General features: G+C 47.1%; 1 protein-coding gene across 1 annotated transcript in view; it reads left to right on the top strand.

Annotated features, from left to right (window-relative positions):
• ATP6V0A2 (ATPase H+ transporting V0 subunit a2) overlaps window positions 1-14,353 on the top strand; it is a 417,607-nt gene that overhangs the window by 55,539 nt on the left and 347,715 nt on the right. The window contains exon 2 of the mRNA XM_085636095.1: window positions 6,861-6,939. Within this exon, the coding sequence (XP_085492221.1) occupies window positions 6,861-6,939 (79 nt within the window). The remainder of the gene's footprint in view (window positions 1-6,860; window positions 6,940-14,353) is intronic.

Raw genomic sequence — 14,353 nt, 5'->3', positions numbered from 1 at the left:
ACTGCCCCAACTCAGAACCGACTCTGGCCGCTATCACCACACTCCCTAGTGATCAACTGCCATCAAGACTAATTTGCATATTACTGGGTTCAAACTGGAATGGCATGGTGAGTAAAAAAAACATCGATTTAGGCCCAGATCTCTGCACTGGGGTGAATGTATGACATTGTTCTGAATTCTGTCCATCAATTGTTGTTTTTGAATTTGTCACCCTGAGTGGGACGGGTATGCCCAGACGTGGGTCCCGTGCTCTCCATGCCACTGGAGTCAAGCTATCCTGGTTGATGAGGGGTGAAACCCCGAAACCGGTCCTAGGATGCTTGGTACCAGTCCAGGTAGGACCTGGCCTGGCAGTTCGGGCTGGACTGTTCCCATTAGGCACAGGGTCAAGACTGATGTGCATATGGCTGGGTGTAAACTGGAATGGCATGGTGAGCAAAAAACCGATGGATTTAGGCCCAGATCTCTGTACTGGGGTGAATGTATGACATTCTTCTGCATTCTGTCCATCAATTGTTGTTTTTTTGTATTTGTCATCCCAATTCTACCTGTGTCACAGTGCGAGTGCCACCCTGTGCTTCATGACCCTTCCTCTCCCTCTCTATGGCTTCCTCCCTTGCATGCTTCCTCTTCTCCTCACCTAGGACATTTGTACACCTTAAGTGTATGGATCGCCTTTTTTCACAGTACGGGCAGATTTTATAAAATGCGCTTAAAAGTTATATAAAGTCTTAAAGCGTTTTATAAGAGCACCAGTTATATTGCCCAAATATACTTTTTTATGGCCCTAGGGAGATTGTATGATTTGGCCAGGATCACAGGATGTTGAGCCGATGCAGAGACTCAAGCCCAGTTCCCCAAGTAGGCACCTCTTTCTGTCAGTTCACATCTTTATTACATCTACAACATTTACAAAAAACATTGAGAAAGACAATAGATTTCGCGTAGGCGAAACCCATTAGCTTTGCCAATGCTTGGTCTTTATTATTGCATATAATATGATCTTGAAAAACTTACTGTTAGGATGTGCGTTGTACCAAAACTTCTCCAACATTTGATTTCAGTTAGAAGTTGTCCATGTAGAATAGCAACCGAGGCCATCTCAAGGGTGCACATAACTGACTTGCCTCTTAGTTCACTATTGGCATTGCCAGGGTGGGTGGAAGTATGAACGTTTCAAAATTCATGCTTGAAAACTATTCCTTAAAAAAAAAAAAAAATTACTTCCACTGATTTAGTCTGATGTACCACTTCTACGAAGATGAACAGTACTGCATGTGAATAAAATTATTTTTTTTAAGTTTTGAAGAGACTTTTTCATATTTTACACGCTTGTTGCAGAATGTCTTTAAAAATGAACATGGCCTAAAAGTTAACTGTGCAGACACCCTAGTTACTTTCTTTCACATCAATTAACTTGTAAATAAATGGTTGCCTGTTTTGAACAGGATGCAGCATGCAAAGGTCTGGAGTGTGCTTGCGGCCCCCAGACTATAGATCTACAGGGAAGTTACAGTATAAATTATACAACAACAATGACTTCAGTGCGGTCTAGCTACAAGTAAAAAAACAAAAACAAAATGCTACAGCTCAGCCAAATGCTGGCTGTGGCTTAAAGCTTTTTTTCTTTGCTTTAAGCCATTTGCAACATGGCTAAAAAAAACATTGGCAAAGGCAAGACCTATTGGCTTTGCCAGTGCTTCTCTTAGATGTAAAAAGAAACTAAAGACCTCATGCACATATTAAGGTATTGTGACAAAAAAGCCCTTTTGGTGGCGGGGGGGGGGGGGGCTGTCCAGCACTGGAGGAAACATGCAAAATTACCCTAAAATCACATTACTACATGTAATAATTGACACCGATTCAGATATCTATAAACTTACATTGCTATGGATTAGTTCACTAGTTGCTCACCACGATAATGCTAGAAACTGGTGGAAAGAATCAATACTGTATGACATTGGAGATCCCAGTATACTAAGATAGTGGTTTCTCACATAAACATCAGAAAATCTGGGGAGAGTGGTGCCAAAAGGATCACACTTGACCTGCCTTCTAGATCAATCAATCAATCGGGGAATTGTGAAGTGCGCTACTCGCCCGTGAGCGTCTCAAGGCGCTGGGGGGGGGGGGGGGTGCATGTTTTAGCAACTCTGATCAGTCGAAAAGCCAGGTCTTGAGTGTCTTCCTGAAGGTGTTCAGGAAGGGGGCGTGTCTGATGTTGACCGGGAGCTCGTTCCAGGTCTTGGCCACTATGTGGGAGAAAGTTCTTCCTCCTGTCCTGGCTTTGCAGATGCGCTGTGTTTCGGTGAGAGAGAGGTTGGCGGAGCAGAGGTTTCTTTTGGGTATGTGGAAGGAGATTTTGTCGTTGAGGTATTGGGGCCCGGTGTTGTGGAGGCATTTGAAGGCGTATGTAAGTATCTTTAAAGTGATTCTCTTCTCTATGGAGAGCCAGTGGAGGTAGCGTAGGTGTCGAGTGATGTGTTCTTATCGATGGAAGCCGAGGACGAGTCTTGCAACAGTGTACTGTATGGTCTGTAGTTTGTGGATGAGAGACTTGTTAATCCGGGCATAGAGGGCGTTTCCGTAGTCCAGTCTGCTGGTTATGAGTGTGTGGGTGACTGTCTTTCTTGACTGGGGGGTGGGCGGGGGAGAGAGAGGGGATCTGTTTGAAGGTCTTTCGGAGGATGCAGAGGGTGTTGCAGCAGCCAGAGGGGACGGCGTTGACCTGTTGGGCCAAGGAGAGGGAGGAGTCGAGGATTATGCCGAGGTTTCGGGCGTGGTCCGTGGGTGCGAGAGGGTTGCCGAGGGCGGTGAGCCACCAGGTGTTGTCCCATGCAGAGGGGGATGGTCCGAGGATGAGGACTTCTGTCTTCTCCAAGTTGAGCTTAAGGCAGCTGTTGCTCATCCATGATGCGATGTCCTTCATTGCTTCCTGGAAATTGAGCCTGGTGGTGATGGGGTCCTTGGTGAGGGAGAGGATAAGTTGGGTGTCGTCTGCATAGGATACCATGCTGAGTCCATGGTGTCTGACGATGGCGAAGAGGGGGGCCGTTTAGATGTTGACAAGAGGGCTGAGCGATGATCCTTGGGGTACTCCGCAGTTGATATCCGTGGGTTCAGAGAGGAAAGGTGTCAGTCTGATTCTTTGGGTTCTGCCAGTGAGGCAGGAGCTGATCCATTTGAGGGCGGTTGCCTGTATGCTGGCGTCGTGGAGTCTGGTGGTGAGTGTGCGGTGGGAGACGGTGTCGAATGCTGCAGAGAGGTCGAGTAGGATCAGGGCCGCGGTGTGTCCTAGGAGGTTGCGGATGTCATCTGTGGTGGCGAGTAGTGCGGTCTCGGTGCTGTGGTTGCTGCGGAATCCGGACTGGGAGGGGTCGAGGATGGAGTTTTCGTCGATGAATGTTGTTAGCTGGGCATTGACGATCTTCTCTGTGACTTTGGCCGCGAAAGGGAGGAGGGAGATGGGCCGGTAGTTCTTGAGGTCTGTGGGGTCTGCTGACTGTTTCTTGAGCAGGGGTCTGACTTCTGCACGCTTCTAGTCATCGGGGAAGGTGCCAGTCTGGAAGGTGGTGGTGGTGCGTCGTAGTTCAGGAACGATGGCGGCTTTGTGGTAAATGTGCGGTGGGCAGGGGTCCGTGGGGGCACCAGAGTGGATGCTTTTCATGGTCGAGGTGATGTTCTTTGTGGTGGCTGGGGTCCAGGAGGAGATGGTAGGCCCGTTGGTGTTGCTCGAGAGGGAGGGGGCTTTGGTGTCTGGTGCTTGGTCGCTGAAGTGGTCGTAGAGGCCCTTGATTTTCAGATAGAAGTAGGATCCAAGCTTGTCGCAGAGGTCCTGGTAGGTGGTGATGTCAGTGGTTTCGCTGTGGGGTTTGGTGAATTCCTGGATGACGTTGAGTTTTTTTGAGTTGCCAGAGATGGTGGTGATCTTGTTTGGGATGAAGGTGCTTTTGGTGGATCTGATGCATTGGTGGTATCCTGTCATGGCTGTGTTGTAGGTGGTGTGGTCTTCCGGGGTTTCGCTGTTTCTCCATTTTTAGGTCTCGCCTAGCGACGCAGCCCATGCTCTGCTCGCCATGGCGAGATCTATTGTCTGTTTTTCGGCGGAAGGGGGACAGGAGCTGTGCTCGCACCCGGACAGGTGATGTGCACGTTCACGGCTCTTGCCAGCTCAGGCGCACTGGTCTCCTCCCCTCACGCTGCCTATGTTTGCTCACAGGCGATGTGCGCGTTCACGGCTCCGGCCGGCTCGGGCGCACTGCTCTCCTCCCCTTACGCTGCCTATGTTTGCTCACACTCTGTCCCAGTAGCTAGCCTTGCAGCCTGACATGATGCCGATCCAGAGCTCCATGTGACTTGCACTGGGGTTGCGAGGGCTATGCTGTTTGTAGCTGGGCCGGGCTGTTGGATGTTTATAGCCGGGGGTGTGCGCCGCTCCTGTCCCACCCAGCGCCGTTGAACAGGTTAGTGACAGTGATGCGGCGTTGTGTGACGGTGAGTGGGGCTGGAGGGCTGCTTGTTCTAAATGTGCTCATTATGACTTGGGAAAAGCATGCCACTTCAGAGTTCCCGGACATTAATGCGAGGTATACATAAAAACACAGTGTCAGGCGATATCGAGATGGCACGCAGTTACAAGTCTTTACCTCATTTCGTGTATGTCTATTAGTTCATAAATTCTTAGTGGAAGCCTGCTGTCTGTTCCTTTCTCGACCTCTGGGCTTTTTTTGATGCTGCAACAATGTGTGCAGTTTGTATTTTTGGCATATTTACACCTCTGAACGTACATTTGTTTTTCTTTATTGTTCACTAAAAGCCTGCACTGCGACTTTAGAATTTTCCTGCTGCGCGTTACCACTGCCAAAATGTGAATACAACTAATAGCTTTAGAGTTTATTATGCGTTTTAAAAAGAGAGGAACATTTTGTGGGATTGAACGGCATAAGTGTTGCTGGGCTTCTGGTTCACAAACGCTGACAATGGTTCAAGTACCAATGTCAATAATGGTGTCTCTTCTCTATGTTTTTTACATCATGGATGTCCAAGGGTCATGACTGGACATGCTACACTAACGCAGATTTCTTCTGGCCTTGTCGTTTGCAACAGCAAAACGAAACTATTTTGATGCACAGGTAAAAGGTGCTCGGAGGTGTGTCCTTGATGCTGATAATCTCCTAAATTTGTATGTCATTCTGGTGGTTGCTGTTGCCAGAATACTGTACAGGTCTAGTTGTGATGAGTCTATGCTTACCGTGGATTACATTGAGTCTCCATTAAAGTGCTCATGTCTTTTAATTATTAGAATTTTTATTTTAAATTAGCTAGATATTGGTTCAATGTCTGCTGCCAGATTAGCAGCTCAATTAAATAACGCATACGTTTCTGGAGAGGGAAAACATACTTCAATACAAGCAGCTTCTGCCGTCCCGTGCCGCTCTCGGCAGGGCCTGTGGCGGGTTTAAATTTATTTTCTTTTTTTTTGGTCAGCTATTGGTTGCTCGGTCACTCTGAGTATCAGAGCTATAGTCACAAACGTCTTTGTAAATTATATTATAACGCGCTCCATTTCAAAATATTATTTTGCAAATGCATCAAAATTGTTTATATCTGTTGAAATATATATTTAGTTCAGATGATTTGTTTAAAATGTACTTTTCTTTCGAATGTTTATTCTTTCATTTCCCTAGCTTGCTCCCTGAACCTTAACTCTATCAATAACCCATACCCTAATTTTAACTGTGTACTGCAGTTTACCTTCACTCAAACAATCTCCCTAGCCCTAAATCAGTTGGTAACACATAGCTTATGCCTAACCATGCTCCTGTCCCTCATATAACCCTACCTTTCTCCCTTAACCCAGACCTAACACCTAACTTTCACCCTTAATCCAGATCCTATTTATCTCCATAACTATAGCTTTCACTCATAATCTATACCTTAAGCATAACCTTGCTTTAATCCCTCACAGTAACCCCAGCTTTCACTCTTAAATCAAATGTTTCACTCACCCTAACCCTAAGTTTCACCTTCAAAAAAGACCTGCTCCAATGCCTCATCTAATCCTAGTTTTTTTCTTAAACCCAAACCTTATACCCAATCCTGATTCTGCCACTAACTCTGACCCACAACTCTAACACACAATTCCACAACTAACAATTCCAATGCAACCCATATAATTTGACTCCACTCCAAACCAAAACACATGGGTAAAAGACATTATCATTTATAACCCCATTACTGCTAACTCTCCCAAATGCGAGATCTATTGCATTGCAAATGCTTGTTTCTCTAGGCATCTGCAGGTGCGTCTGGATTCTTGGAGGTCGGTGGTGAACCAGGTGACTTTTCTGGGGCGCTGTCTGTTGTTGCGTAGGGGTGCGAGTTCGTCTGCGCATTTGGAGATCCATGTGTGGAGTGCTTTGGCTGCGAGGTTTGCATCGGTCGAGGAGGTGGGGTGTCACGGTTGAGGGTGAGGTTGAGCTGTTCCTCGGTGATTGTGCCTCAGTTTCTTTATGGAGGGCGCGTTGCGGGTTTGGGGGCGGTGGGTTTGTTGACGCTGAAGTGTACACAGTGGTGATCTGTCCAGGGGAAAAGAAAATATGTTGGTTCCTTTTGAATGGATGTCCTAAATTAGAAAAAATGTAGGTCCTTTTTGCTTAAATGTGGTCTCCTGCTTATAGTTATGCATACAATGTTGTATATTTGAAATGCTGTACAGACTAGTATTGTACTGTGCAGTATGCTAAATGCTAGTAAAAATGTTTTAGAAAAATAACTTTTCTCATGATGTTACTGTAGTTGTGTTTAGTTTTGTGCATGACATAGTAAATAATGATTATTTAAATTGTTTTCTCATGTAGTTAAATCCCCATGTGAGCGCTTTCCAAAGGAAATTTGTGAATGAAGTGAAGAAGTGTGAAGAAATGGAAAGAATACTAGGTAGGTTTATTCTAAAAATTTTACCCTTGGTTGTGTAGCTTCACTCGTCATCACATTGCCAAATGAGAATTTGGAGGCTACCACTTAGATGGGAAGCACTGCTTGACTTTGGTAGCCCGCACTCCCCTGGTGGTGGGCTCTTTTTTCATTGAGTTGATAGAATACCTCTCCAAACCCATGCTTTTCATTTTCCTTTGGTGTATGGGGGAGGGATGCTTCTCCATGCCTTCATATGCCGCTGTGCATTGCAGTTGGGTCATAGCTTTCACTGTGCAGTACACTACTTTAAGATTGCATACCCGCCCTCTACCCCAGTCTTCCTGGTATAAAATCTGAGGTTCTCTTTTAGCTTTGGCCCTTCCACCTAAATTAATGATATAACTTGCTCCTTTGTCTTTCCTTTATTTATATATAAAGTTTTGTATATAACATGCCCTCACTATGCACTGTTAATTACCTCCTATATTACATCACTCATGACATTCTCTATGACCAGGGGCGGCTCCTCCATGTAGGCGGAGGAGTGTCACCACCCCACTGCTTTCTCGCAGTGCGAGAAGCAGAAACATACAATGGTATAAATATCATTTTATGTTTCTGCTTCTCGCACTGTGAGAAAGCAGAAGAAGGGTTTGGTTGGTGGTGGGCAGGTCTGCTAGAGTCTAGGGGAGGAGTGGCTAACCCAGTGTTGTAGGCACTGACTGTTTGGTCGGCCCCAGGGCTGACCAAACCAGTCATGCGCACACTCCCTTTTCTCGCCTACATGGAGAAAACGGCCTCCCAACTAGTCACAACGCTGCCATTGCAGCGTTATTGGCTTTGGGGAAGGGAAGCAGGCTGCCTGCGGCTGCTTCCTGCGAGGATGACGCGGGACCTGACCGCCAAAGGTACGTTTTTATTTATTTAAAATTACCCCACCCCCTTTTTTTTTTTTTTTTTTTTTTTTTTTTTTTTTTAAATAATGTAGGCACCAACACACATCCAAATATCTGATCCAGAGATTTTTCAGCAATACCTCTGCACGCCGGGGGACAGCATTGCATGGCTTCGCCCTGACGTCGTACACGGATAGAACGTCAGTGGAGCCATACAAGTTCCTCCCGGTGCGCTGACGTCAGTTTTATTCTTTTCCGCACCTGCAGCGTGGATCCGGGAGAAGCGGTTTCTTTGGCCTATTTCTGTTTCTTAGGCCTAACGGACGCCTCTTCGCGTCTGTGAACAGTTTTCCGATGCCTTCAGGCTTTAAGTCGTATGAGACCTATACGCGGCAGATGTCGGCGACGGATCCGCATGCAATTTGAATGTGGTGCTTGGGTGAGCACCACGACTCTGTGGAGTGCGACGCCTGTCGGAAGTTGAAGTCGAAGTCCCTGCGGGAACGTAGGATGAAATTGTTGTCCGCCCGGATGTCCCGTTCGGAGTCCAAGCGTCGCCAGTCTCCATCTCGAGCTGAGGCTCCTGTTCAGGGCAGGTCACAGAGTCGTTCCTGAGGCCGTCATTTGCCTTCCTCAGGTAAGCACAAAAAGAAGTCCCGGTCGGTGGTCGCTGCTCCCGGCCTCTCAGCAGTTGACTCCTCCTACCCCCCCCCCCTTTCCTGGGGATGGGGCGATTAGGTCTCAGATGGAAGCCTATTACCAGGCTTTGCAGGCCATCTTTGGGTTGACCCCTCTTTCTGGCATGCCTTTGGGCTCCACAGAGGTGGTAGGGTCTCAGACTGGGAGCTCGCCGGCAGGTTCGCCCTCGGCGCCAGTCGAATACCCTGACTCTGGTTCTGGAGTCACTGTGACGTTGGGAGTCCCGTTCAAACGTCGGGCTGCAGTCCACCTACGGCGTCAGGGCGCAGTCCTGTGGGGCTCCCTGCGATGACGTCTGATGCGGGCCGCAGCAGGGGACTTATCCCCATGTCAATGCCATCCCACACCGCAGTCTCCAATCGCGATGGATGTCGGGGTCGACGCTGGCCCAACACCGGTCAACGGAGTCTTGTTCAGCATTAATCGACGTCGCGCTGTCTCGACGCCGTAGACTTCCTTTCCTCCTCCCTTGCTGATGATGGATGAGGTCCCTAGGGATTCACCCCCGTGTTGCTTCAGCGTTCTTTGGAACATGTTAATGTGGAGCAATTGCATGGCCCTCCTCGGGCTGCAGAGCTTGTGGTGGACGTGTTAGCCTGCAACCGTCCCCTAATTATGATCTGCTGGCGCCACCTAGAATGGCCACGGAGGCTAGTGCAGCACGTGCACGAGTTTTTCGCAAAGCTGCTGACATATTACAGTTCCAGCCTCCTTTTGTCTCTCTGCCGTCTGATCCCTTGTTTGATCTGCTCCACCAGGGCTACGTGGATGTCGAGCCCATGCTGCCTTTTGGCACGTTGTTGTATGACATTCTTCTGGGGACCTGGGCGAGGCCCTCCTCGGGGGACCCTGTGGAACGTGCTATCGCACATCGTAATCGCCTGGCTCCGTATGACCCTGACTGTCTGTCCCTACACCCTAGGGCTGAAGGGCTTGTCGTCCAGGCAGCCTCAGTTTTGCTGCCGTCGTCCTCTCCTCTGATACTTCACCCACTAGGGAGTCTTGCTGGTTGGAGACATGTGGTAGACAAGTGTTTGCATCCGCGAGCTTGGGCCTTCGGTCATTGAACACGTCCCGAGTGTTTGCACGGGCTACTTTCGACCTCTGGGACTCGGTTGAGCGCCTCCTTCCCTCTCTTCTGGGAGGCCCTCGAGCTGACCTGACCCAGATACTCCACGATGGTCATGAGCTGGCAACATTTTTCAATTCGATCAGCCATGGACACCACTGACTCTGCGGGTCGGGCTATGGCCAGGTTAGTTGCTCTGCGTCGCCATGCTTGGCTATGTGATGGCAGTTTTTCTGAGAATGTTCAGGAGCGTCTCCAAGATTTGCCCTTTGATGGGGCCCATCTTTTTGACAGTAATACGGACTCAGCGGTCTAGCATCTCGTGTCTCGTTTCCTGTGATTGACATTGTTTTAAGTCCATTGTTGCGGAGTTATTGTCTTATTTGCATTGGTTGCAGTAGTGTTACTGTCTTTCTCTGGTGTCCGTCTCTGGGTTCAAGTTATTTCCCAGATGGACAGTACAGCTAGACAGCTGTTTCTTCCCATATTTTCATCTCCTCTGTCTTATAGCTAGTCTCGGTGTTCCCTTGATTTTTATAGGGATGTGACATACCCTAGGTGGGGTATTCGTTGGTTATTATATAGCCATTCTACCTTGCCACAGGAGGTGTTATTCCTTGGTGGTGTATGTACATTGCCCCAGGTCCTGTTATTCCTGGATGGTGTAGCTTCTTACTGAGGATCCCACGAGGTCCTCTTAGGGTTGTTATCTTCTTCCCTCTGGGGAACTTTCCTTTAGTTCATGCTGTAGGATTATAGCGATATGGTTTTCCCTTCTTTCTGTCCCCCCTACTGTTGTGGGATTTCTCCTCTGGTAGGTAAGACCCACAAGGGTGACGTAGCTCTCTTTGGACCTTACTTGTTTGTATTTTACGGTTGGTCTGTAATTCTCTCCTGCTTCTGAGGATGCTGACTTCTCCAGAGTATTGTTGGGTTTACGCTATGACCGTCTCGTTCTGGTGTGTTCACGCCTTCATTTTCTTGCCTTTGGCGGTCTTTCATGCGTTCCGCTGTGTTTCTACCTTTTTTTGCCTATGTTAGCTATCTTAGCAGTAAGCCAGTGTCTCTTGTGAGCATGTTTTTCTGTTCTACTTTTGGAACATTTTCTGTTTCGCTTTCAGTTCTAGCACGGTCTGTGGGTACACACTGGGTACGTTCATAGGCACTGGGTGGCCTGCTGGTCCAACTTGCCCCACAGCGTTGGCTGCGGTCTACTCCTTGTGATATTGTCTGCGCTTCAATCCCTGGTGTTGGGAAGTGCTTATGTCTTTTGTCTTCACTCTGCTCATTGCCAGGCAGGGGCTCCGGGCCCTCTACTCCTGGCATCGGCAGATGTTATCCTTTGAAGTCTCTCTGTTCAGAGATGCTCATTGTCATTTATACTGTCTGTATAATGGTTATGTATACATATTTCTGAATGTATCTGTATGTGATTTACTGTGTTTTGACATAAGTTATGTACCACTATGGTTCACATCGGTGTCGTTCTCTTGAAAACAAAAGAGATAACAAAAAAATGTGTGTGTGTGTGTGTGTGTGTGTGTGTGTATATATATATATATATATATCTCTTTCAACAAACAGTCCATAAACGACGCGCTCTATTGCACAGCGGGTGCTAGATGTCGAGGTCGGACTGTACCTCGCACAAAGTATTCCAACAAAGAAATGCACTGCAGTAGTCGTGAATGACAGCTTTCCTTTTAATGAAGCACAATCTCCACCATCACCATGGTGATGGTGGTGGTGGAGGAGATTGTGCTTTATTAAAAGGAAAGCTGTTGTTCAAGACAACTGGAGTGCGGTGCATTTCTTTGTTGGTATATATATATCTATATATATATATATATATATATATATATATATACTGACTGAGGGAGAGCACTTATACTATGTGTTTCCTTGTTGCAGTAACTTGGGTTTCTTAGCCCCAGATTCTGTCTCTCTCTCTTTTACTCTCTCTCTCTCTCTAGTTTGAGAGCGAGTCTTATTTTAATGTCCTGCTTCTGCCGATATTCTTTGACTAATGTACCTTGGTGTATGGTTGGTCGGTATGACTACCTAGTGATACGTTTTGTGTCTTCTGCCGACGCATAAGTGCTGTCGATGCTACATTTCATGGGCATGTGTGTATTGTGGCTTCCATGGTCCACACAGTCTGCATATGTGTATCCCTATTATCCACATACATGTGTCTCCTTGTAATCATGGTTTAGTATAGCTCTAAATGAGTGACATCTGTTTCTCTACATGTCATTCTAGGCATTCACTGTTGTACACGCACATTTTCGATGCTTGGACTCTGTCATGCTGTTTTGTCCTTTCTCTGGGACTTTTATTTTTGCCAGATCCATGGGATGCTGCACATAGTTCCGCTTCTTATTCTTGCTACAGAAGCTTATGGAATTTCTTTCATTGTGCACTGGCCTTTCTGATTTCTGTGCTTTCCTTCTGTCCCTTCCTGGAAGTTGAAAGTCTCATACTGTCCTGTGACACAGACTATGGTGACATTGCCTTTCTTTGTTCATGCTCCTTTTCCAGAGCTTAATGGGTCTATTGTCAGCCACGCATGCACTTTCTGTTTCCACCTGTCTTTGTTCATGCTCCTTTTCCAGAGCTTAATGGGTCTATTGTCAGCCACACTTGCACTTGCTGTTTCCACCTGTCTTAGTCCATCTTTATTGACAGATTAGTTCTCTTTGGAACTTGGTGGGGTTCAGTCTCAGACCCTCCTCCAATGGGGTATAGCTTTGGTATCTATTTTAAGTTATGGAATCTGCGTCTATTTATTTATAAAGTTTTTAAAAGCGCAAACAAGACCCAGGAGGGTATCGGAGCGCTTCACAGTTGGGATAGGCAGGATACCAAAGTGGGACAAGCGCAATCGTCACAAATAGGTTCAAGCCGAGAGCATGATAACAGCATGATTCAGAGCATTTAAAAACTAGACAGGACGGATCCAATAATTGAGAAGAATAGGCAATGTACAAAGTACCAGTAAGATCATAGCCTGCCAACACTAGTAATCACCGGATTACCCAAATGTAAAAGACAACGATCAGGTAATGGCAGAGAAACATTCCATAAATAACATTCAAAGATGTTTCTATCAGATGAACATGTTACGTACCTGCGGTAGAGACAGTCTAGCCGCAGATTCCTTAACGCCCACCCATCCTCCCCACTCTGCGAGGACCATTTTAGGTTGGGTTCTTCCCACTGGTCTTTTTGCCTGTGGTCTCTGTCTTCATGCGTGTTCGTCTCTCTGCATCCTTCCCAGGTCAGGATGTCTTATTCTGTTTTACCTGTTGCTTCTCTACCCATTCTCACAACTGGGTGGTGGGCTCCTATATCCATCCATGCTCTTGCACCCTGGTTCTTTTCCATTGTGGAGACTGGTCATGTCCTTCTTCCCTCTGAGACTTTTTCTCCATTAGTTTGGGGTCTATTTGACTATGCTAAAGTCAATTAGTCATATTTAGTGCGTATGGATGCACATTCTCTGTTGTTGCAGAAATGTTTTCAATTGCCATAACTTCATGGCGTTACAGTCTTGTTGTCTGTCCATTACAGTGACAATCATGTGGTTGCAGACTGCTTGTTTACCATAACATTAATTTCCATTGCTGTTTTGCCTCATAAGAGGGTATGATTCTTCGCTTCTGCGAGACTGTTTCTAAGGGCTAGTACTCTGCTCTCTCCCTTTCAGTTCCTTACAGTATGACGGTTTTTCTCTACAATGCACTGTGATGTTTCTCATCATTTTATTATTTGTCATTGTTGTTTCAAATATTTGTAATCTTTTTTGACACACTGTATCCACACTCACAGTTTTAATAGTGGCTCTGCGTTATGATGCAGTAAAGCTTCATATTAGAAAACTGACGCCAGCACACCGGGAGGGACTTGTATGGCTCCACTGACGTCATATCCGTGGACCCCGTCAGGGCGGAGCTATGCAACGCCATCCCCCGGTGCCAGAGGTACTGTTGAATAATCTCCGGATCCAGTCTGGTGCCTGGAGGATATTCTAAATTCAGGAATCTGCGGCTAGACTGTGTCTCTAACAGATACATCATTACCGGAGGTAAGTAACTTGTTCGTTGGGGCTGCGGGAGAAGCCCTAATGTGCCTGCAGCCAGTGCTGGCTCTCTAGCCATTTCAGGAGAGTGCGGGCAGGTAAAAAGTTTGCAGCAGTCATCAGGCCTGGGGGATTGGGTAAACGGGGCCGATGTAGAGGTGGGTGGGTGGGGGGGGGGGGGGGTTCCCGTACCCGTACCCTTGAATTAAAATTTCCCCTGGTTGATTAGGTCCCTAAGGCCTCCATGAAGCTAGGAAATGGTGGCTGCTTGCTTCCCTACACTTAAATTTAAATCGGTCCAGGGAAATGGTGTCCCCATGCATAAATAAGACTTTGGGGAGGGCTGTGCACGCCCTCCCACAAAACGTAGATGCGCTGATGGGTGGGAAGGCAAGGGCTCTTATTGAAAAAGGGCTGGAGCCTTAACCCCTCTTCCCCAGATGCATGGATCCACTATGCCGATTTAAAAAACCAGAAATGACATTTTTTGCCCCAGGAGGGGGGGGTCCCCTCACCCGGCCTACGAAAGCAGAGTATTTCTACCCTGTCCCCTAAATGCTTTTTTCAAAACCTTTGCTAGGACAGTAGACTGACTCCCCAAGTCGTAAAATGGCTGCTTCCACACCTTTGATGATGTGGGGGCACCCAATCAGATTTCACCTTTTGATCTGTTAGATCTGCAGTTTCTTC

This window comes from Triturus cristatus, chromosome 11 (assembly GCF_964204655.1).
Source record: "Triturus cristatus chromosome 11, aTriCri1.1, whole genome shotgun sequence".
NCBI lineage: Eukaryota > Metazoa > Chordata > Amphibia > Caudata > Salamandridae > Triturus > Triturus cristatus.
This window is presented reverse-complemented; position numbering and strand designations above follow the sequence as displayed.